At 41.3% G+C, this 24,332-nt stretch overlaps 1 protein-coding gene across 2 annotated transcripts in view; it reads left to right on the top strand.

Annotated features, from left to right (window-relative positions):
* LOC149206539 (mitogen-activated protein kinase homolog MMK1-like) overlaps window positions 1-24,332 on the top strand; it is a 193,319-nt gene that overhangs the window by 112,533 nt on the left and 56,454 nt on the right. For both annotated transcript variants that reach the window (XR_016252554.1, XM_089395468.1), the window contains exon 5: window positions 154-337. Coding sequence is in view for 1 of the 2 variants with exons in the window: in XM_089395468.1 (XP_089251594.1) it covers window positions 154-337 (184 nt within the window). In the remaining variant the exon portion in view is untranslated. The remainder of the gene's footprint in view (window positions 1-153; window positions 338-24,332) is intronic.

Here is a 24,332-nt window from a genome sequence, read left to right as displayed (position 1 = left end):
AAACATTGTTAACAACTTAACATCTTTATTGTGCTGGTACTTCAGTTTGGTTTGATAAAACAGTGCACTAGGAAATAACTATTTTGTTGTTTATGCTAGCAACTATATGAAGTGGTTCCAACTTTCAACTGAGTAAAATTGTTGTCTTGGCAGTTAACTGGTACCCCAACTGATGCTGATCTAGGTTTTATTCGGAGCGAAAATGCAAAACGACTTGTTCAGCTGTTGCCTCAACTTCCAAGACAATCATTAGCTGAAAAGTTTCCACATGTACAACCTTCAGCTATAGACATTTGTGAAAGAATGTTGACATTTGATCCAAACCAGAGAATTACAGGTTCAGATTCCAAAACTTATTCTTTTTCCCAAAAATATCTTGATGGCTTACTTTACTTTCCTCATATTATATTTGGGAGATGGTCACGGGACAATTTATTTACAGCCATCTAAAAATGCTGTAAGAAACTCATTAGTCCTATAAGAAGGTCCACCCTAGCCCCACTGAAATGTGCCATAAGGTACTGGATCCAATAACCTTTGACAAGTTAGATATTAGCCCCAAAGGGTCAGTGTATTAGGAAAACAATCACAAGCATGGTTAGCAATAAAACAAAGGGACATCAAAGGTTGCAGGGCCTAAACTGTTGAGAAATCAATAGGGCAACAATTAGGGTGATTTCTCTTTACTTGATAATTGCTTGTGAAGTTATACTGGCTTCTTCTTACTTTTATTATGTTCTTTTCATCAAACAATTACCAAAACCATAAACCATGAAGATCACAAAAAGACAATGAACACAAGATGTAGGCTCCAAGCTAGGGCAAAACCCCTCCAAGGGGAGAACCCAGAAAATTCTTCTCTTCTTATGGAATCATATCAAATGAGAAATCCAAGACCCAAACTTCAAGACCAAGATCTCCCACAAGACCCAAGTCATCCCTCCTTTCAAGTTCTTCCAACAAGTCAAAGTCCAACCAAGTCAACAATAGTCAAAGCCTTCCAAATCTGGTCAAATCTCTGATTCAGCCCCCTGCAATTAGGTCTGCAACTTCGCACGTGTGAGAGATTTAGGTCAGAAAGTTTGATTCTTCTTCCTTCTTGGTCTTCACTCTCTCTTCCTTGACTTCTTTCTCTTCTTCACTTGTAGTTCACTCTTCTTGGCACAAAAATCGAAACTTGCTTGATGGTCTCCAAACGAGGTTGAATTGTCCTCTATTTATACACATCCAAGAGGTCGAATGGGTCCCTTCTAGTGCCAATTTGTCCAAGCAAGGCTGACTTGGTCTTGTGGGGACAAAATTGACAATTTTGACTTAAATAAAATTCTTTTTCCACTTTTTTTTCAAAGTTCAATTGGGACTTGACTCAAGTACAATTATTTGACTCATGACAAATATTCTTTTGACTCAGAAAACCCTAGAAGCATGAAAATCATGCTTGACCTAATTAACAAATAAACTTGAGCATGAAATCCATGCTTGAAAATAATATTTATTTTTTTTCTTTTGCTTTTTACATGAAATATAGAATAACATAAGTACAATGACAATTATGAAGGCCGAACTTAGTTACATTTTTCAACACTCCCTTTTAACTAAAGAGGTATTCATAATTCCACAACTAGTACAAGGATACTCTCAACTTGAAATATTCTCATAAGAAGAGTCGGATTGATAAGACATCATTAAGCATCAACATCATAACCAACATTGTCAAATTGCAACCACTTTTATCTTGGATACCCTGTCCAATCCTCAAAGAGTGTCAGTCCACGGGACTACTTCCTATCTTGGAATCTTGGATTCCCAATCCTCAAGGAGTACCAATCCCATATGCTTATCCACTCCTCCATTCTCCCACCCATTGCCTTCACTAAGACTTACGGTTGTCAGTGTTGGTCTAGTGCATGACACATGGAGAATACGGTGTCCCACATCACTCCCTCTCAATCAGGGAGGAGTTCTACGTTCCCTCTCAAATAGGGAGTAGATCATAGCTCCCTCTCAAATAGGGAGATATCATTACAGTCTTTGGCTAGACTCGATCATCAACTACTTTATTCTTCTATGGAGATCTTCAATAGTAGCTGCAAGGGATCCTATCTCACATCATCATATCATATCATTCCCGAGCTTCGACCTTCGTGGATGTTATGGAGCCAAACTCTCTCTCAATCCATATTTATGAGAGGGTTCGTTCCATCAAACTTTTATATCACTTTCCATTAACCAACATCTTTGTCATCATCAGTGTCTTGTCAAACCAATCAATGTAGAGCTCAATTCTAGCTCCCTATGTCCATCTAGGAAAGTGATTTTCAACACCAAATCCATCATGACCAACAAATCATTTCTTGACTTGCTACCTTTCCTGCCTTTCATGGTGTACATAACCATATATTCTTCGAGGCCTTCATTAGCGTTATCCAATCACTTCATGTGCTCTTGAATTGAGTGAATCCAAATAGCTGTAGATATATTATCTCAACTGTTAACTTTCCAACCTGTACTCCTGCAATAGGTAGCCAAATCACATCTCAAACGAATCATCAATATCAGAAGTTACCAAATCATAAAATCCTTTATTCATGATGTCAAATTCTGCTACTTGCTCCTCTGAGATCAACATCCCTTTACTTGGTCTATCTTCACATAGTACTCAGAGTCCTTTCTTCAAGTTGCAAACATCAATCAATGTGTTCCTAGAACAAATCGATCAGCAAACTTCAACATCATATTGATCAGGGTCTTTACAGCTCCCCCTGAAATTATCGTTGCTCTCCCTTTAACATTCTTCAAGAGATCATATCAGATGTTAATCAATATCACCATGTGCTCTACACAATTGTCATGCTTCTAGCTATATGGAAGAGTCCTTGTCTCATTTAACCAAGACATACCATGCACACAATCCCAAGTATATTTCTGCATCCAACTCTTCTTGCAATATCTCTGAAGACATGAAGTCTACTTACTAAAGAAGAGCTCTTTCTAAAGATGTGCATACCTCTTTTCTTCATCCTATCATCTAGTCGACTTCATTCACGATCTGCCTCTTTCTTTGAACAAAATGTCTAAGGTGAGGCTCCTTTCTCAAGATGAGAAAATGCTTCAATTATGCTTTCCTGCTGCAACTATACCAGCAAGCTTCTTTGATGCTTGCTTCCATGATCTTCTAGACTGCATCCATAAACTTCTAGTGGAATATACTTTTTCCAAGATTCTTCCATATACTGAAGAACCTTCTCATCAAAGATCTTTTTGATCATTTCTAGAAGACTGTTTCTATAACAACAAGATGTTAAGAAGTAACATCATGAACTGTGAAGTGCTAGATGGTCCAAATCCTTCTATCCTTGTCTTGCTAGATGACTGCTTCTAATAAGATGCAACTGTCTATGTAGACTCTAACCTTTTCAAAGTTGTATGCAAAATACAAGACTCTTCCAGTGCACATTCTACTCTAATTGCTATCTTCTTAATAAAAAGAAAGCAAACTACTTACAGACTAAGTGGAGTTCTTCAATAATAAAGATCCTTGAGATCTTCATTCTTTGTCTTCTTTTCAGGTTCTTCACTTTCTTCAGCAACATTAGCTCCACTTCTTTCCTTCCTCTTATTGTTTTTCCTATTTTGAGGATCCTTAGGACAATCTCTTTTAAAGTGTCCATATTCATTACATCCAAAGCATTGTACTTTGGACATATCTTGTCTTCCTCGTGGTTGATTGTTGTTCTTATGATGAGGTTCAAACCTTCCAAACTTTCCTTTCTTCTTCTTTGATTTAGCAATGAAGGCTTGAGACTTTTCATTGGGATCGGTGTCATCCTTTGCCTTCAATCTTGTTTCTTCTAGAATACATAAAGACCATAGCTCATTGAAGTTTGGAGTGTCCTTTAGATGCTTGTCACAAAACTACTCCATCCTAGTGGTAAAGGATTGAGTGCACAGGTTATTATTTCATAATTAAAACCACATCTCCAAGCCCTTGTAGTTGATCCTTCACTTGTGAGATTTATATGAAAAATGAGGTCAAGTATGTCATGTCCCCATTTTTTTCCCTATAGTACAACTAGGATGGATTTCCATGGCACAGGATGGCCAGGTCATGAGAACAGGTTTATGTCATCAGGGGTCCCGACGGAGCTTTGAGGAGTTTTTATGGGATCCGATGGCATTTGCTTGGCATATTCCATTATCCACACAACTTTCCTTTCATTCCGTTGCATTTTGACAACTTTCATAAAACAATGTTATTATTGGGCATAATTAATTACGATCAAGGTGGCATTTTGGGATGAGTATTTAACAGAACACCTTAGTGTAATAACTTGTTGGAACTGGAACGAGAAGATCTATGGGATAGGATATTGAGAAGTGATTTCTAGTAGTCAGAGAGAGTATGGTGGGCGATTTACCATTTTCCTAGATTAAAAATGACTTTAATTAGCCATTTAATTAAAAGGAGAAAAACAATAAATTGGAGGAGAAAGGTCAAAAGTGACTTAAGTGAAATAAAATAAAATTAAAAGGTTACTTAAGATAAAGTCAAGAGAGGAGCTTCTAGAATAATAATAAAATAATAATATAAGATGCTTTTGGAGGCTTGGAGATTTATTCTGTTGAGAAATCTAAGGCATCAATAGTTAGGTGATTTCTCTACTTATGATAATTGCTTGTGATAGACTTTTAATTCTTGATTATGATATTCTCTTCTTGAGTTATTATTGTGTTCTTTTCATCAAGACAATTACCAAATCATGAACAATAAAGCGACAAGAGACACAGTATATAGTCTTGTTAGCTAGGGCCAAAACCTCTCCTTCTTTGAGAGGAAAACCCAAACGAAATTCTTCTTATAGAACCTTCAATTGATGAATACCAAGACCATGACAAAGACCCTTGACACTAGAGTCCTCCCAAGACCAAGTAACTAGCCTCCTCTTCAACGCTTACCTTTCTCTTCCTCTTCTCGACTTCCTTTCAAATTCTCGGCCTCTTCTTGTAGGTCTGCAACCCTAGCACAAAAACTCTAGATGCCTTTCGTTCCTTGAATAGTCTCCTTAAGAGAGAGACTCGTTACACTTCTACTTGACTTCTTCTAGCGAAGTCTTCCACCCAAACAATATCACCCCACTGTTGCTGCAATCCTTCTACCTCCTCTTGACACATTCAGATTTGCTACCTTCGCACGTGAGAGGGTAAACTAGCCCAAAACAGTGCACAACGATCTTCGCTATCCTTCCTTATTGCTTCATTGATGTAGAGGCTTCTTCTAGTATGTTTCTCGCACTTCTTCTTAGACTTGCTTTACCGAATTTCTTGTCACCAAATGAGACCGATTATGGGTATATATACTTGTTTTTCCATGTCCATTAGGCCGACATGATTTCTACAGTAGGCTGACATGATCTTTCTCGAATCATCCGTACATCTTAAGCCGACTTGAGTGAGGGCTAGTGACAAGGTCTTGGAGGGTTACTTACAAAGACAAATATAACTCTTTACAATGTGTAACATGCCTTCATTACATGACAATGACTCTTTAGACTTTTATGACTAGATGACAATATCCCTAAGGGCTCTCAATGGGAGCCCATACTAAAAATAAAAATCTTGCTCATAAAACCCATGATGCAAGCATTACAATAATTTTATTTTTCTTCTTTACATCTCTTAAATAAAATCACAATTACATGTCATCATGAAGATTGAACCTAGTTACACTTTTCAACACTCCCTCTTAACTAGGGAGGTATTCATAATGGTACTTGGTCATTCTCAATCTGAAGAATTTCTCATACGAAGAATCAAATTGGTAACTCATTTGTATAGCATCATATCGACCAACATTGTTACATAGCAAGGCCTTGACTAACAACTCTATCACTCCACAAGTTCTAAGCTCAATGCTGGTGAGACCAATGATTTATAGACACTCTCATCATTGTCTCACTCAGAACATACCCCACCTGGATTCTAAGGGTGTGTATTCTTATCTTGGATTCCCTAGTCCTCAAAGAACATCGGTCCTCTATGACTACTCTTATCTTGGATGCCATATCTCATCCTTATAGAGCATCAGATGTCGATTACCCAATCCTCCATTCTGTCTTCCTAGGTGAAGACTGGAATGATGTGTCTATCTCTCCCTCTCAATTAGGGAGGACATATCTATTCCAATAAAGGAATGTACTCATTCCTACAGAAGGAATGTACCTAATCTCCCTCTTGGCTTAGGAATTTTCAAGTTTCTTCCAAGTAAGAAACTTGTTTTCAGGCTCCCTCTTAATTAGGGACCTACAACAGCTCCTTAGGTGGAGATGATGGGACAACCAACTGCTTGAAGAACTCCTTCCTTCGATGTCATGAATTTCTTTGTCATAGAGTCTTCATCTTTTGGGACTTCTTCATAGGGCACAGACCATCCATCACTTTCATCCATGAGTCAGTCATGTCATCATTCCTTTCATCAGAAAGTGATCCATCAGTTTACATCTAGTGATCCAGGTTGGTGCTGGTGGCCACCCGCCTATCCCACTTGGACCCCCACAACTGTCTCTTTCAATTTTTTCAGTTTCCTTAATTGTAGCACAATTTACTAATTTTGGCAGTTTTTCGGGTCTTGAACTTTCGGAGCCATTTTGAGGCCCTAAACGACTTTTTTTGAAAAAACCGGGAGCAACATCAGTTTATAACCGATGTTGCTCACTCAAAAGTTGTAGCCCTTACTTTGAGGGCCTGGATCTTGAAGTTGATCTCTTATTTGTGAAATCCTCATAAAATATGAGGTTATTCCCTCTTCCTTTGAGATCTTCAATTTGTAGAGTTCTTGTCTTAGAGAGATAACTTCTCCTGCAGTACTTACGGAAAACAACTCTACCAATTTGTCATATGAAGTGTCTAATTTTGATACATATGGGATGAGAGTCTTTGATGGATTCTATGAGAATCCTCTGGGCCCTCACTTCCCTTTCATGAATTTAGCAAGTGCTTGAGTATCTTCTTTGGGAGGTTGGGTTATTGACCCCTTGATGTGATCCATGACTTCATTCTCAATGAGGTTTAGGTCTGTTCTTTTCTTCCATGCAAGAAAGTTTGAAGCCCCAACTAATTTGTTGCTCTCCTTGCAAAAATACATTTTGATAGATTCAAATGAAGTCATATACTTGAGTAGATGTTGCTTTCTTCACTTGCTTCCTTCTTAATCTTGATAGTGATATAGATAGTAGAAGACTACTCCTTGAAAGATTCTTTGATGAGAGAGAGCTTGCTTTACAAACCTTTTGAAGATGATGACAATGTTCTTAGTCTTTGAAAAACTTCAACTCCTTAGATGATGGGGACGAGTGATGATCTTGGAAATGCTTCTAGGGTTTTGGTCTTTCTTTCTGCTTCCTCCTTGATGATGATTCCTAGACGCTAGCTAAAGTAGATTTTTTTGATCTAGGGTTTCGGTATGATGAATATCTTGATCTCTTGCTTGGTATTCTTTGTCTCACTTTGATCCCTTTCTTGAAACTCGATCCTTGTGTGTCTCCTTGATTAGATGCCCCTCCTTGACTTTAACACCTTAGCTCTGATACCATGTTGAGAAATCTAGGGCATCAATAGTTAGTTGATTTCTCTACTTATGATAATTGCTTGTGATAGACTTTTACTTCTTGATTATGATCTTCTCTTCTTGAGTTATTATTGTGTTCTTTTCATCAAGACAATTACCAAATCATGAATAATAAAGAGACAAGAGACATAGTATATAGGCTTGTCAGCCAGGGCCAAAACCTCTCACTCTTTGAGAGGAAAACCCAAACAAAATTCTTCTTATAGAACCTTCAATTGATGAATACCAAGACCATGACAAAGACCATTGACACTAGAGTCCTCCTAAGACCAAGTCATTAGCCTCCTCTTCAACGCTTACCTTTCTCTTCCTCTTCTCGGCTTCCTTTCAGATTCTTGACCTCTTCTTGTAGGTCTGCAACCCTACCACATAAACTCTAGATGACTTTCGCTCCTTGAATTGTCTCCTTAAGAGAGAGACTTGTTACACTTCTACTCAGATTTTTCTAGCGAAGTCTTCCACCCAAACAATATCACCTCAATGTGGCTGCAATCCTTCAACCTCCTCTTGACACCTTCGGATCTGCTACCTTTGCACATGAGTGGGTAAACTAGCCAAAACAATCCACAACAATCTTCGCTATCCTTGCTTCTTGCTTTGCTAACGTAGAGGCTTCTTCTAATATGTTTCTCGCACTTCTTCTTAGACTTGCTTCACCGAATTTCTTGTCACTAGATGAGGTCGAGTATGGGTATATATACTTGTTTTTCCATGTCCATTATGTTGACATGATTTCTAGAGTAGGCCGACATGATCTTTTTCGAATCATCCTTACATCTTAAGCTGACTTGAGTGAGGGCTAGTGACAAGGTCTTGGAGGGTTTCTTACAAAGACAAATATGACTCTTTACAATGTATAGCATGCCTTCATTACATGACAATGACTCTTTAGACTTTTATGACTAGATGAAAATATCCCTGAGGGCTCTCAATGGGAGCCTATACTAAAAATAAAATATCTTTTTCATGAAACCCATGATGCATTACAATAATTTTATTTTTCTTCTTTACATATCTTACATAAAATCACAATTACATGTCATTATGAAGACCAAACCTAGTGACACTTTTCAACATATCCATCAGTTTTATAAAAGAGGAGGCGATCATTTGGAGAAATCTTGGATTTGAGCATTTGTCTTTGGTGTGGATTGGAGAATTCAACTATCTACCATAGCAGCCCCAAGATAGAAACCCTCGGGTGATTCATAGGAGAGCTTAACAATTACATTTTAATTCAGTTTTGAGGGTCAGCTCAACATTGGAGCAAATTCTTGAGGCCACTTTTTCATCTCAACTTTATTGGTTGTATCTGCATGTAACCCTAGTTTATCTAATATAATAAAGCTGAGAAAGTTTTTGTTCATCATGTTGTTGGATTACAGTGCTCTTATAATGTTCCTAAACAGGAATTTAAGTGATATACAAAGCACGCAAACAATCCAGAAATCAGAAAAACGAAATATACATCAAGCACCCATGAAAACGCTGGAAATAGAGAACTGCTGAATCATTTTATTAATTCTTCAAGGGAAAATACAATGACAAAATAGAATGGTGCACCTGGGCTTGTCTCAATGGACAAGCGTGACAAAACCCAGGTGAGCAAATGTTGAATTGAAGGCTGCCCCAACTATTGCACCAAAACTGAACTGCGTTGCCCAGAAACTACACTGTCTATTGACTTCCAAGCGATGGAATCACTGCTTTCCGTGCTCAGAAAATTATGAGATTTCAGATCCTTGCTCCTTAGCCTAAACCCAGAAAAACCTAGGAATTGTTTGATCTGGTTGAGTCTTCTGAAATTTGACCCCCAAGGAGCCCAACCTCAGTTGCAACTGCAAAACTCAGCATGCTAGAATGAAGCTGTAAAATCTCTTGGAAAATGCCCCAAATCATTGAGATGATCCCTACTATGAATCTCCTTCCTTCCTCGCTGAGATTCTGGGCTATAGCTCTTCCCCTCAAGACCCATGAATTGGCTGAATTGGCCCTCTGCGATATCCTCCAAGCCTGGAATTCGAACTGTTGGTTTGCTGCCTTCTCTGACCCCAAAATTCCTCCTGAATGCTGGCCCAATAATGTCCCTCAGATTCCTTGGCTTCTTTGGCTAATGGTTGACCCAAGGTAGCTCTCTCTCCCTTTGTGTGTTCTCATTGTCGCCCAGAAATACGCACTCCCTGAAGATAGCTGAATGACTGTGTTGTAGATACTCCCCAGAACTCCTGAAAATGTCAGTGTTGATAATATCGCCGAGATATCGGCGATATTCGTAAATATCGCGATATTTTCGGCCAGACGAAATATCGCCGACCAAATATCGCGATATTTTCCAGTTTTTAAAATCGCGCGAGATTTACGATATTTCGGCGATATATTTGAAAATATCGCGCGACGACCTTAAATATCGCGGGTGACCCTAAAAACAATACGCGCAGGCTATATAAATCGATTTTTGGTCTTTTTGAAGTCATTTTGGTTTTTTCTGAGCGTTGGAAGGTTGCTGCCAAGGAGGGTTTGAAGCCAATATTTGCCAATACAGGTACGTATTTTTAAGAAATCTGACTTGCACCATGAAAGAGTAATTCAAATTAATACGCATGAGAAAAAAGTCCGATTTAAGACTGTGTGCCCAACACATTGGCAATGTCACTTATGATGAATAACATCGTTTTGACTCTTGAGTATGTGCTTCGTGTGGTACTGGTACCCAACGATCCTGCACTAACTGCTTCAAAAAATATTTGAATAAGGTCCTGTTTTTCCTTGTAGGTGATAAATGTTACTCTCCTTCCATTGTATATTCAAATGTAGCAATCTCTGCGTTTCCTTTTCAATATTTTGTTGATTAACTGCTTCAAGGAATTATAACGATGGCTAGGCACCGTTATGTCATTTAAGGAATGCCAATGCGTGCAACTTTGTGAATTGAAATTAAGATTGAAAACTTTACACTTTTACCTGTGTGGCAGTGTGCTATTGATACCACAGTTCTAAGATGTAGATGATTCTAATTTCTGAGAGCCCATTTGGTGATCAACTATTCTGGGTTCAGCTGATTCCGTAAATGTTTTGCAATCCTAATAGGGCCCATTACCATATTGGCATATAATATATATGGCAACACATGATAATTATTAATTATAATTACATGGGTCAGAATTCTGTGGGTGTTGTTTTCTTTTTGTTTTTGCACTGGATCATGTATGAGAACATGTTTTCTTAAAGATAACCCGATGTATGTTTTTAAAATTTCTGAATGTTGCATTGTGTGGTTTTGGAATTGGACTCTTGTGATTTATAATTATGCACAGCGTGACAACAGTGGTATAAGTTATAAGTTATAACAGTTATATATTTTTCCCATGCTTGGCATAATTCTGAAAGAAATTGTTCTCATTCCATGCCAATTTGCTATGTGTTTCATGTGCCATTTGGATACCTCACGTTACAACATGTTCATACTCTTTTGTTCAAGAGTATTCAACAGTCAACTTGTATTACACTTCTATTCAACAGTCAAGTTAAAACTGTTTTGTAAAATGATGTGGTTATTTGTAATTTGAAAATTTCGTATTACTTATTAAGTTACTAATTCCAAATTTTTTTTGGTGCTCTAGGTTTCCTTTTGAGTTAGCCCACTACAAAATACAAATATGCCAAAAGCCTTGGACCCATTTTGGGAGTATGGGAGCCCTGATGGTGGGACAAATCGTGCATATCTTACATGCAAATTGTGTGGGGACAAGATGACAGGTGGCATTACACGACTGAAATACCATCTTGCTAGACTCAGTGGACATGATGTTGGGCTTTGTACAGTTTCTAGTCCGGAGCTTATACAAAAAGGTCTTGAGGCAATTGAAGAAAAGGACAGAAAGAAGGAAGAGGCGGAAAGAAACAAAGTTGAACGTGCAGGTAGATCTTTCGGGATATCTTCTCCTGATTTTGGTGTTGAGGGTAGTGGGCCTAGTGGGAGGGGCTCCACAACTGGCACACCATCACATGCTACTGCTAGTGTGAGTGCGAGGTCATCATTTTTTGTTCCACGAATAGGCGCTGGAGCACAACCTGGCATAAAATCGCTTGTTAAAAAAAAGGAGAAGCAAGAAGCAGATAGAGTCATGGGGAGGTGTATTTTTTGGAGCGACTTACCTCTCAGCATCACGAAAACCAATCCATTTTGGCAGCCAATGTGTGATGCTATTGCTGTTGTGGGCCCAGGGTACAAAAGTGCCACATATGAGGAGTTGCGGGGGCCAATTCTTCAAGCAGAAAAACAGGACATCAACTCTAGATTGGCGGAGTTGAAAAAGACATGGGAAGTCACTGGATGCACAGTGATGTCTGATGGTTGGATAGATAGGAAGGGTAGGACCCTTCTAAATTTCTTGGTACATTGTCCTAAAGGTACCATGTTTATTAAATTGTTGGATGCATCAGAACATATCAAAGATGCAGCAACGATATGTGAGTTGTTAGATGGGTTCATTCGGGAGATTGGTGTGTAGAATGTGGTGCAAGTCATAACAGACAATGCAGCTAATTATGTGTCTGCCGGCAGAATGCTTATGGAGAGGCATCCCACATTGTTCTGGACTCCATGTGCAACGCATTGTCTTGATTTGTTGCTTGAGGATATGGGGAAACTCTCCTTCATCAAGGAGGCAGTTGATATGGCTAGGAGCATCCCCAAGTTTATTTATAACCATGCTTTTGTTCTTAGCCTTATGAGGAGGTTCACTAGAAACAAGGAGTTGTGGCGTCCTGCCATCACACGTTTTGCCACAACCTTTATTACTCTTCAGTCTTTGCTTCGATGTCAGTTCGAGTTGAAGCAAATGTTTGTGTCTGATGATTGGCGTAATTGTAGATACAACAGGAGACCTGATGGGATAGCCATTGCAAAAATGGTGTACTCTGAGACATTTTGGCGTGGAGTAGAAGAAGCATGTGCAGTTAGCGAACCTATAGTAAAGGTTCTTAGATTGGTGGATGGAGAGAAGCCTGCAATGCCTTATTTGTATGAGGGCATGGATAGGGCCAAGGAGGCCATTCGTTCCTATTATGCAAACAAGGGTTCTGCTGGCCTTGATAGGCAGATGATGTTATGGGATGTGATCGATAGTCGGTGGACAGGGATGCTTCATCGACCCATTCATGCAGCAGCACTCTTCCTCAACCCCGCATTTTCATACAAATGCAACTTTGATTTTGATGGCGAGGTGATGGAAGGGCTCCATTCCTGTATTCAGAGGATGGTACCTGATCCTGAGCTTCGTAGCAAAATCAATCGCGAGTTACAGTGTTATCAGGATTGTGTTGGCCTATTTGGCTTTGATGATGCCATTAGGGAAAGGGCCCTCTTCATGCCACGTAAGTGACAAGTCATCACTCATTAGAAATTAGAAATTTGAATTTAATTATGTTTTAACTTTTAAGTTTTTGAATTTTTTATTTCATTATTTTGTTGTAGATATTTGGTGGCGAAGCTATGGTGCAAGGGCACCAAATTTGCAAAAATTGGCTATACGAATCTTGAGTCAAACATGTAGCTCTTCAGGGTGTGAGCACAATTGGAGTGTATTTGAGAAAATACACGCCAAAAAGCGCAACAGGTATAACTTTGAACTCAAGCCTTCAGTTGAGCAATTACACTTATTGTAATTTTTAATTTTTAATTTATGACCTTCAAGTGTCAAGAGTCAAGAGTCAAGACTCATTACTTTTTTTGACACTCTTACAGGTTGGAGTTCGCACGCCTCAACGATTTGGTGTATGTGCATTACAACATTCGACTTCGAGTGAGGCAAATAGAATCACCAATGGATCCAGATGCCATTTCCTTAGACAATATTGATGTATTGTCTCCGCGGAGGGTGGAGTCTGAGGAGCCCATATTGGAGGAGTCACCTTCATGGTTAGAGCCAGTGGCAGATGATCCATTAGAGCAGGGGCAGCAAGAGGAGGACTCGGAGTTAGAGGAGCAGCAGCACTTAGAGGAGGAGCAGGAGGAGGAGGACACTGCGGGAGCATCAACATCAACACCATCTGCTATAGATATAGGATAGCATAGCTCCATGCCTAGCGCTCATTATTTGACATTAGGTGCAGAGGCAGGGTCAGGGCCTTCTACTACTAGGGTCAGGCCTGGCAAACAACCCATCATGTTTTCCCGTAAAAGGGGGAGAGGGCAGTAGATAGATAGCTGCTAGTTTTATTTGTTATGCTACATGTAACTCATGATGATGAGATACTTTTATATATGTGATGTTATTTTGTATTGGTTCTCCACATTTGAGTCCTTGAATGGACAATTATCAGGGATCAGCAGGATTTGGTATCGCCTTTGATATATCATTTCTATTTGACATCATATATATCAGTGTTTTCTTCATATTTATGTGCCAATGTGTTTATTTCATGTTGTTATTGCTTTATATGTTTAAAAATCTGAAAAAAATGAATATATTATGCATTTTTTATGCTTGCCGATATTTGCCGATATTTTCGCCGATATTGCCGATAAGATATTTTCTGGACCCTCGCCGATATTTTCCCGATACCGATATTGTCAACACTGGAAAATGTTGTGGAATTGCCTTCTTAGGGTGGTACTCGAAATCCCCTAAAGGTAAAGTTGAATCTCCCGCTTGAGAGATTTGTGGCTGAACAACCAGTTTACTTGGCTAAGCAATTTGAGCAAACAATCAAGTAAAATTCGATATGCAAGAGTGAATGAATGCCCAAGTGAGAGGATCCTTCTCCTTATGACTTCGTGGGCCTTCCCTTGCCTCATGTGGGCCCCTCCAACAACTATTCGAATTCCCTCCAAGCCATTCGAATTGCCTAGTTCAAATTCCCACGTGTGTGGCCCCCACCTTCCACTAGCAAATTGATCTGGACCAAATTTCTCCTAAGTCCCTAAGTCGAAACTGTTGGGTCCTTTCCTTTTGCAAAAATGTGCAAAAATGTGTAGAGATAAGCCTGTTACAAATGTATTTGGGAAGGGACATGATAGTCCTCCCCTCCCAAATGTTGCTTGCCCTCAAGCAACTTCAGAGCTGGGTGCTCCAAAATGTGCTCACCCTCCCAGGTGGCATCCTCATCCGACAAGTTCTTCCAGTGTACCAAGAACTCCCTGATGGTCCTGCTCCTCAGCTTCCTCTCTCTCCTCTCTAAATAGTCTCAGGCTCCAAAACCAAGTGGCCCTCATCATCCAATGGGGGTAACTCTATTGTTGTTGTCACCTGTTGCCCCAACACCTTTTTAAGGCACGAGACATGGAATATATTGTGAATCTTACTCCCTGGAGGTAGCTCCAGCTCGTAGGCCACCTCCCCAACTCGCCTGATCACCCTGTATGGCCCATAAAAGTGGGGTTGTAGCTTCTCGGCCCCCTTCTACTTCAATGTGGACTGCTTGTACGACTGTAACCGGAGGTACACCAAATCCCCCTCCTTGAAATGTCTCTCAGTCAGGTGCCAATTTGCATACACCTTCTGCTAGTTATGTGTTGTCACTAAGTTATCCTTGAGAGCCTTGAGGATGTCTTGGCTCTCTTGGATCCAATCTTTGGCCTTTGGGGCCCGATTGTCTCCAAAAACAACATCAGCAAAAGATAATGCATCATAACCATACAAGTCATGGAAAGGAATCATACCGATGGACATTCAGTGAGTGGTGTTGTTGCATTACTCGCCCAAATGCAGCCACCGTATCCAAGCCCTCTGTTGCCCAATCACATAGTTCCTCCGATATCTCTCCAACCACTGATTAACTTGCTTTGTCTGGTCATCTGTCTGGGGGTGGTAGCTCGTGCTAGGAGTAAGCTCGGTACCGACCACCCTGAAAAGCTCCTACCAGAAGCCTCCCATGAACCTACTGTCCCTGTCACTCACAATGTTCTTAGGAAGCCCGTGTAACCGGAAGATCTCCCTAAAGAACAACTTTGCAACCTGTGCAGCTGAATATCTAGCGGGGATGGCGAAAAAGTGGGCATACTTGGTCAACAGATCGACCACTACGTAAATGCAAGTCCTTGCCCTGCACTGTGGGGAGCCCTGTGATGAAATTCATGAAGATACTTTCCCATTTCCCCTCGGGGATGTGAAGCGGTTGTAACAATCTTGCAGGGTGAATCAGCTCCCCCTTGTTCCTCCGACATGCCTCACACTCTTGTACATGCTTTAGCACGTCCCCCTTGAGGCCCTTCCATGTGAATCTCTCCCTAACTGCCATGTATGTTTTCTGGAACCCTTGATGCCCTGACAATGGCGAGTCATGTGTTGCCTGGAGCACTCTCAACCTCAACTACGAGTTGGGTACCAGAAATATGTGCCCCTTGTAGTACATAACCTCGTCCATCACCCGGTAGCGCTCATTTGCGTGGATACCCTCTAGAATCTCGCATGCCCTCCTGTTCTTGGAATACTCCACCAATCACTGGGCCTTCCTATCATGGCAGATGCTCATGAGTTACAGGCTTGTGGGCCTACTTGATAGAGAATTAGCCACCACATTATGCTTTCCCCACACATACTCTATGTCGAAGTCATAGGCCTGCACCTTGCTGACCCATCTCTGTTGTCTGTCGTTGAGGCCTTGCTGCCCCATGAAGTGACGAAGACTGTTGTGATCAGTCTTCACTTGAAACCTGTTACCCACCAAATACTGTCGGAACTTGGCCAATGCATGCATGATGGCTAGCATCTCTTTGTCATATATAGAATATGACCGCTCATGTGGTAAGAGCTTCTGACTCTCGAAAGCAATGGGGTGCCCATCCTGTGATAGTACTGCTCCAACTCCCTCCCCGGATGCATCACACTCCACGGTGAAGGGTTGGGAAAAATCTGGAAGTGCTAAAACTGGACAACTGCTCATCACCTCCTTGAGGTGATCAAAAGCTGCCTGTGCCCCATCAGTCCATGCGAAAGCCCCTCTCTTGGTCAAATCTGTCAGGGGTGCTGCCAACTGCGAAAACCCCTTGACGAACTTCCGGTAATAAGTGCAGATACCCAAGAAGCCCCTCAACGCTGTCACATCTCTAGGTACTGGCCAATCACGGATAGCTCGTATCTTCTCCTCATGGACCTTCACCCCATCTGCACCAATGATATGCCCTAAGTAGAGCATCTCTGTCAGGCCAAACTCGCACTTGGACAGTTTGGCATAAAACTGTTGCTCCTCCAAAATACGCAGCACCTCCTCCAAGTGTTGGAGATGCTCCTCCCAAGTCTTGCTGTAAATCAAGATATCGTCGAAGAAAACCAACACAAATCTCCTCAACTGCCTCTGGAAGACATGGTTCATACACGACTGAAAAGTAGTCGGAGTGTTGGTCAGCCCAAATGGCATGACCAGGAACTCGAAGTGCCCATAATGGCACCGAAAAGCTGTCTTGGGGATGTCTTGATCCCTCACCCTGATTTGGTGGTACCTTGAACGTAGATCTATCTTAGAGAAGTACTTGGCTCCTCTAAGCTCATCCATCAACTCATCTATGTGGGGGATGGGGTATTGGTTCTTCAGTGTCTTCCGGTTGAGGGCCCAATAGTCAATGCACATGCACAAGGTTCCATCCTTCTTCTTCACCAACACTACTGAAGAAGCGAAGGGACTGGAACTTGGCCTGATATGGCCCAATGCCAACAACTCTTTGATGGCCCTCTCAATCTCATCCTTATAGGCCTTAGGATGCCTATAAGGGGTAGTGATCACCGCCTGCACACCCGGCTCCAACTCAATGGTGTACTTGAATCCCCTGTTTGGCAGCTGCCCTAGTGGAATATCCCTAAACACCACTGCGTACCTATCCAACAAGGCTTGTATGTCCGGAGGTGGTGGCTGGACTTGTCCCCCAACCTTTGAAACCCTCAGCTCCACTGCCCATGCTATGTCCCCATGTTGCAGATATGCCTCCATCCTATGCGCTAAGACTGTCTCGGGTGGATATGAATGCATGCCTCTAAGGACCACTGATTTTCCATCCAGCCCGGTGAACTCCATCTCCAATTTCTTCCAATCAGTAGTGACTCGCCCAAGGGAGTACAACCACTGGACACCCATCACCACGTTGGTGTCTGGCACATCGACCACAAAGAAATGGTCCGTCATAGAGTAGTTCCCCATAACTACTGTCAAAGCAGGCACATACCGAGTGCACTGCATGGTACAGTCACCTGGTACCAGGACTGAAAAGCCCTCAAACTCAGTCGTGGTGAGGCCCCTCCTCTGAACCAACTGGGCATCTATGAAGTTGTGGGTAGCCCCACTGTCAACTAAGACCGACACCCATTGTCCCTATATAGTGCCTCTGATCCTCAATGTCAAGAATTTGGGGACCCTGCATAAAGAAGCAAGGACTCCCCCAGATGGGGCAAAGGATGCCCCTCCCTGTGGAGGTGGTGGTGGTGGTCCCCTATCTGTCAGACTCTCACCATCTCCCATACCACACTCCTGCTCCAACTCATCCTCCTAGTCACTGTCTGAAAAGACCTCAATATAATGTGCTTTGCCAGCAGTGCACCGATGGCCTGGTGCCCAAGGCTCCCAACAAGTGAAGCACAACTTCCTCCTCCTGAGGTCCTTCCGTGTCTCATCATCCAGCTGCCCCTATCCCTGGGTGGTTCTCTGAGGTGGGGGTCTAGTGTCATGCCCCTTCTGTGGAAAAGGGGTCCGTGCAGGAAAAGGTGCTCTAGTCTTGGGGATGGCCCCCTGTAGATCTCTGGTGCACATAACTGCCTCCTGCAACGTGGAGGGTCTGCGTAACTTAACCAGTCCACGCAGGGACTCGAGTAAGCCCTCTATGAAAGTATATCCCTGAAATCATTCTACTTCCTTGCCTCGTCGAACTTCTCTCTCATTATTGGAAAGAGGCTTGGTGGGTCAGTTTACTGGCCTTTGGCCCTCTCCAAAAATTGTGCAAAAATGGGTTGAAAGGAACTGGTCTCATTCAACCCATGGGAAAATCTCCATTCGATTTTGTGGTAGAGGTTTTTTCACCTTCCATTTTGAAACTAAAGAGGACAAAGATCTAATATTTAGGAATGGGCCTTATTTCATGGATACAAGGGGTCTATATCTAAACAGGTGGACGCTAGACTTTGACCCTGAGCTGGATGTCCCAAGCGTTGTTCCAGTCTGGGTTCGTCTTCCTCACCTCCCCCTTCATTGCTGGGGAGATGAGTCGGTAAAAGCAATAGGGAATGCAGTGGGAAAATACATAGACAGAAGCAAACCAAAGGAGAATATGCATGCTTGCACAAGGATCTGCATTGAAGTCGACCTAGGCAAAGGACTCCTGGAAGCAATAAAGATCAAGGTGGATAGGTGGACGCAATGACGCACATTTAGCAACTGGACTATGATCAAATCCCATTCAAATGCAAGGTATGTCACGAGTATGGTCATTTCGCTAATAGATGTCCAAAATAAGAACCTGAAGTAGTAGAAGCTCAAGAAACAAAATGGGAACCAATAAAAAAAAAGAATATTACAAATAAAACATTTGCCCCACCATCCCCCTCGTCGTCAACCCCTCTCCCCTCAAGTGCTCCCCTAACCCATTCACCTATTTTGCAACCCCTCTCATCTAATCCCCTCCTTGACTCCAATCCCTTTGGACCTCTCAATTCTTCCCTCGACCCTCCTCTTGCTTCTCATGAACCTCTCGTTGCTAATCCTTCTTCATCCCCCCACCTCCTCCATTGGCCCCTCCTCCCTTCCTCTCTTTTCCCTCTCCTCTTCCCCCAACCTCCCTCTCAGCCACCTGCCCCCCCCCCCCCCCCCCCCCTCCTTCCTTTGAAAGAATCCTCACAAGAAACCAGTCTAGAGAATCCCTCCTCTCTTCAGACCTCCACAAAAGACAAGGAAGAAAGACCAATAAGGAAATAAGGGATGAAGCAGCAACAAAGGAAATGGAAATGGGAACACAACAACCAATGGACTCTTTCCTTGAAAAAATCATAGGAAACAAGGAGAAAAGCCATCAACCTAACTGAGGGAAAGGTCCCTCTGCATCAACCCAAAGCAAGTAATGAATTTGGTCTCCTGGAATTGTAGAGGCCTGGGACACCCTACGAAATTCAATGCAGCAAAAGACCTCCTAACAATGGAAAAACCTGATATATTCATGATCCAAGAGACCAAAATCAATGAACAGGAAATGGGAAAAATGATTCAAAAACTAAGGAATTATGATGGCTCAGCTCTCTAGGCAACTGGGGCATCGGGAGGAATATGTACAATGTGGAGGAAGGACAAATGGGAACTGCAGAACCAACAAATAGATCAACATTGGATCAAAACAGAATTAAGAAATAAATTATCTGATCTACAAATTTGCCTTTACAATGTGTATGCCCCAAATCACTATAGAGATAAAGAGTCTTGTTGGAGATCCCTCAAAGAAAACCTATTGCAGGATCAAAACAAAAGCCTTATAGTAGGAGGTGATTTAAACTTGGTTCTAAATGCTGAGGAGAAATCAGGAGGTATTTTTCATGCAGACCCTTCTTGAGACTCCCTCGAAAGTATAATAGAATGTCACAACCTAATGGACATTCCCCCAAAGAATGGGAAATATACTTGGAACAATAAAAGGATTGGGAAAAGTAATATAAAAGAGAGACTGGACCAAATTTTAATACAAGACAGTATCATAGCAGAATTCAACTCTGTATCTTCAAAAATCATTCCCTCAACGGCCTCTGATCACAAACCAATGGCTATCAGCTTAGGGACAATCGAAAACTTGGGCCCTCTCCCATTTCGATTCAACCCTTTATGGAACAGCAAAGAAGAAGTTAATCAAATAATAGCAGCAGCTTGGACTCAAAAGATCACAGGCTCGCCAAGCTATGTGTGGGAAACAAAATTAAAAAGTGTTAAGAATAGTCTAAAAATTTGGGCAAAAAATAATCACAAGGAACCACAGAAAAGAAAGGAAGAATTGCAGAGAGAAATGGAAATAGTTCAGGAAAAGATAGAAGGCAGGGAAGACACAAAAGAGAATCAATTGAAGGAGAAAGAGATGCACTGGGAAATCTATAGAAACAACAGGAAAGAGGAAGAAGAATGGAGACTCAAATCCAGAAATCTTTGGATTCAGGTCGGGGATAAAAACACCGCATTCTTCCATAACACAACAAAGATGAGAAGAATCATAAATCAGATTGACACAATAAAAGGTGAAGGAGATCAAGAGATCAAAGGGCAAGAGGCACTTAAAAAAGAAGCATACAACCATTTCAAAAATTTATTAAAGCTGAGTTAGTAAATCTAGATTTCAAGAGTTTCACAAAGCACATTCCTAAGAGGATAAATGAAGAAACAAATTTAGAACTCTTGAAAGAAGTTGAAGAAAGTGAGGTTCAAGCAGCTGTGTGGAGCCTCCAACCCGATAAAGCACCAAGACCGGACGATTTTTCAATAGCTTTCTACTGCTTCTATTGGCCCATCATTAAAAAGGATCTAATAAGAATGATTAGAAATGTCTTCCGGAAAAAAAAAGTTGGGAGGTTACACAAACTCGACCTTCCTAGCCCTCATCCCAAAAGAAGCAAGACCCTCAACTTTCAATCGCTTTTGGCCTATCTCTCTATGCAATTCATCATATAAAATCATCACCAAAATCCTAGCCAATCGCATAAAACCTCTCCTACCCAACTTAATCTCAGAAAACCAAGGTGGTTTTGTCCCTAGCAGATAGATCATGGATAACATCATGATCGTTCAAGAGGCACTGCACTCCAGTTTAGCAAGAAAAGAGTAGGGATTCATTCTAAAACTTGACATGGCAAATGCTTTCGATAGAGTCAATTTGTCTTTCTTATTAGATGTCCTAAATAAATTCGGCTTCTCTATTGAGCTTATAGAAATTTTAAATGCATGTATTGTCGGCTCGTAGATAGCCCCTCATCAATGGAAGGTCGTGTGAATATTTTCAAAGCTCTTGGGATTGAGACAAGGCTGCCTGTTGTCTCCCTTCCTCTATATATTAATGGCAGATTCATTGAGTAGAAACCTTGAGCATTGCAGAAGAAATCGTACCCTGACAGACCTCTCAATATGTTCTGGAATTAAAAATATAAACCACTCCTTCTTCGTAGATGACACTCTTCTAATGGGAGGAGCTTCTTGTATAGTGGCACGAAGATTCAAAAAAGTGCTTGACAGGTTTATGGAAGCATCAGGTTGTTTACTCAATAACAAAAAGAGCAGAATATATGGATGGAATGCACCCTCCAGAGAATTTCGCAAATCCTTGAGATCCCCTCCAAGCACAGTGGAACCATTTCCTATATTTGGGATTACCAATGTCAAAAGAAAATTTGAGAGCAGCGCTGTGGACAAGCTATATAAAGAAAATGAAAAAGAAAATACAAAATTGGGGAATGATCTGGCTTAATCTAGTGAGTAGAGTTACACTAATTAAGTCAATCCTGACAGCGCTTCCCCTCTACCAATTTGCAACAATTCTAGCTCCGGCAAGTGTGCACAAGAAAATCAAATTAATCATAAGAAGATTCCTTTGGCAAGGAGGTAAAACAAAGACAAAAAATTCCAGTCTCATAAAATGGGAACAAGTTACATCTCCCTACGAGAAAGGAGGACTCTCAATTAGACTTTTGGGAATGATGAACTTGGCCTCCAGAGCGAAAATAGCTCGGAGATTCATCACTGGAGACAACTACTGGTGGAAGCAGGTGCTGGAATCCAAATAACTGAATTATTCTCATTTCTCCTTTCTCTCAGGGAAAACACCAATCAGGCCTTGCACCTAAACGTGGAAACTCGTAAAAAAGCTCCTACCTCTCATCAATCATAATACATCAAGACTGTCAGGTGATGGTCGAGACATAAATATATGGAACGATAGTATAATGGGAAAACCCCTTTTATCCACCCACCCAAAAGTTCAAAGGATAAGGAGGTGGATGAATTCAAAAGGGTTATGTACATTGGAGTCAATATCACAATGGGATCAAGATGACAACTCATGGAAAGAATGGAAGACACCTGATCTACCTCAAGATCTCAAACATCAATGGGATTCTCTAATCTCCCTCCTCAAAGGAGCAACCCCAATCAATCAAGGAATCCAAGACTCTTTCATATGGGACCCATCCGGAGGAGACTACTCAGTGAAATCGGGATATCTAAAACTTCAAGAACAGCAAGGGCACCAGGACTGGTCTCCATGGAAATCGGTATGGAAAACTGAAAGTCTCCCAAAAATTAAAATTTTTATATGGATACTTTTAAAAGGGAAAATCCTTACAGCTGACAATCTCAGGAAAAAAGGTTTCATCGGGCCTTCTCGTTGTCCTATGTGTCTCATTGCAGAAGAGAGCATCCAACATCTCTTCCTTGAGTGCAATTTTGCAAAAGAATGTTGGAATCTTCTTGTATGCCCTCTGGACATAGTTGTGAATCTATCTCGTCCCATCACTAAATTCTATGTAGCATGGAAAAACAAGTATCCTTACTCTCTCAAAAATAAGAATACCATTAAAAGATTTTGGACAAGCTTACCCTCCTTCCTCTGCTGGCAAATTTGGCTTGCAAGGAACAATCAAATATTTCATAAGCAAGAAGTTGGCAAGGTGCTCTCAAAAACATGGGGGCTAGCAACAAAATTCCTATCAGCCAAAGGAACAAGAACAATAGATTTCAACCAGCTACAACAGGAAGAAAGAGCATGGATCAACTATGCAGACAGTAGGCCAAAACTGCCAAACATACCCAAAAGGAAAGAGGTCAATAAGAGCTGGAAAATCTGCTTAAAGGAGGAAGAATTCATACTATGGTTGATGGTGCATCAAACTCTAACCCAGGAAAGCAGGTGCAGGAGGCATTATTCTCGACCAAGACAGGCAAAACACTACCTCTTTTGAGTGGGGATTGGGCACGGTCTCAAACAACAAGGCAGAGGCATATGGGTTCCTTTTGGGAGCCAAAAAAAAGAAGAAAGAAATCTAATGAACCCAGTCATTTTGGGAGATTCCTCCATCCTCATCCAAGCAATGGTCAAGAAGACCAAACCGAAAAACGCAACGCTAGGCCAAATCACAACCAGGATCAGTCAACAACTAAAATATTTGGGACAAATCACCTTCTTGCATATCTTAAGGGAAAACAACAAAAATGTAGACAATCAAGCAAATAAAGTAGTGGCACGATCCCTAGGAGAAGTGTGGATTGAAAATGATTTTTTTTTTCTCTTCCAATTCCATAATCATTGCTCCCCCTCACAATCCAATCACAGTCACTTCGTAAATTGGATTGGCATTCATTAAACTTTGCTCCTTTCATTTCAGGACTGGAGCATAATCTCTTCCATATCTTCCTTGTTGCAGCTCTCTGCCCAATATCGATCATCTTGAAAGATCGACCCTCTCCCTCTTCCCGTGACCTCCTCTTGTCCTTCTCCCACATGCTGCTCCCCTCCCTCATGTTTTTCTATTTATTATCTCCCTCCCCCACAGTTCTCTCCATTCCCTCCCTTCGCATTGCTTGCCTCGCATTGTTTCCCTTCACATTGTGTTAAAATTGGCAACTAGGGCCAAACTTCATGTGGGTCATATTATTCATGGCTGATAATATGTTCATTAGATTCCTCTCGTCGAGAGGTGTAGGATTGATCTAAAGATCATCCGATTCCGATAAGTATTCATGGAGATATGAATTTATTTTGATTATG

The sequence above is a fragment of the Pinus tabuliformis genome, chromosome 1_2 (genome assembly GCF_031772625.1).
Source record: "Pinus tabuliformis cultivar Carrire ecotype Pingquan chromosome 1_2, CPIR1, whole genome shotgun sequence".
In the NCBI taxonomy this organism is placed as follows: Eukaryota; Viridiplantae; Streptophyta; class Pinopsida; order Pinales; family Pinaceae; genus Pinus; species Pinus tabuliformis.
The sequence above is the reverse complement of the archived record's forward strand: the minus strand, read 5'-3'. Positions and strand labels throughout refer to the sequence as shown.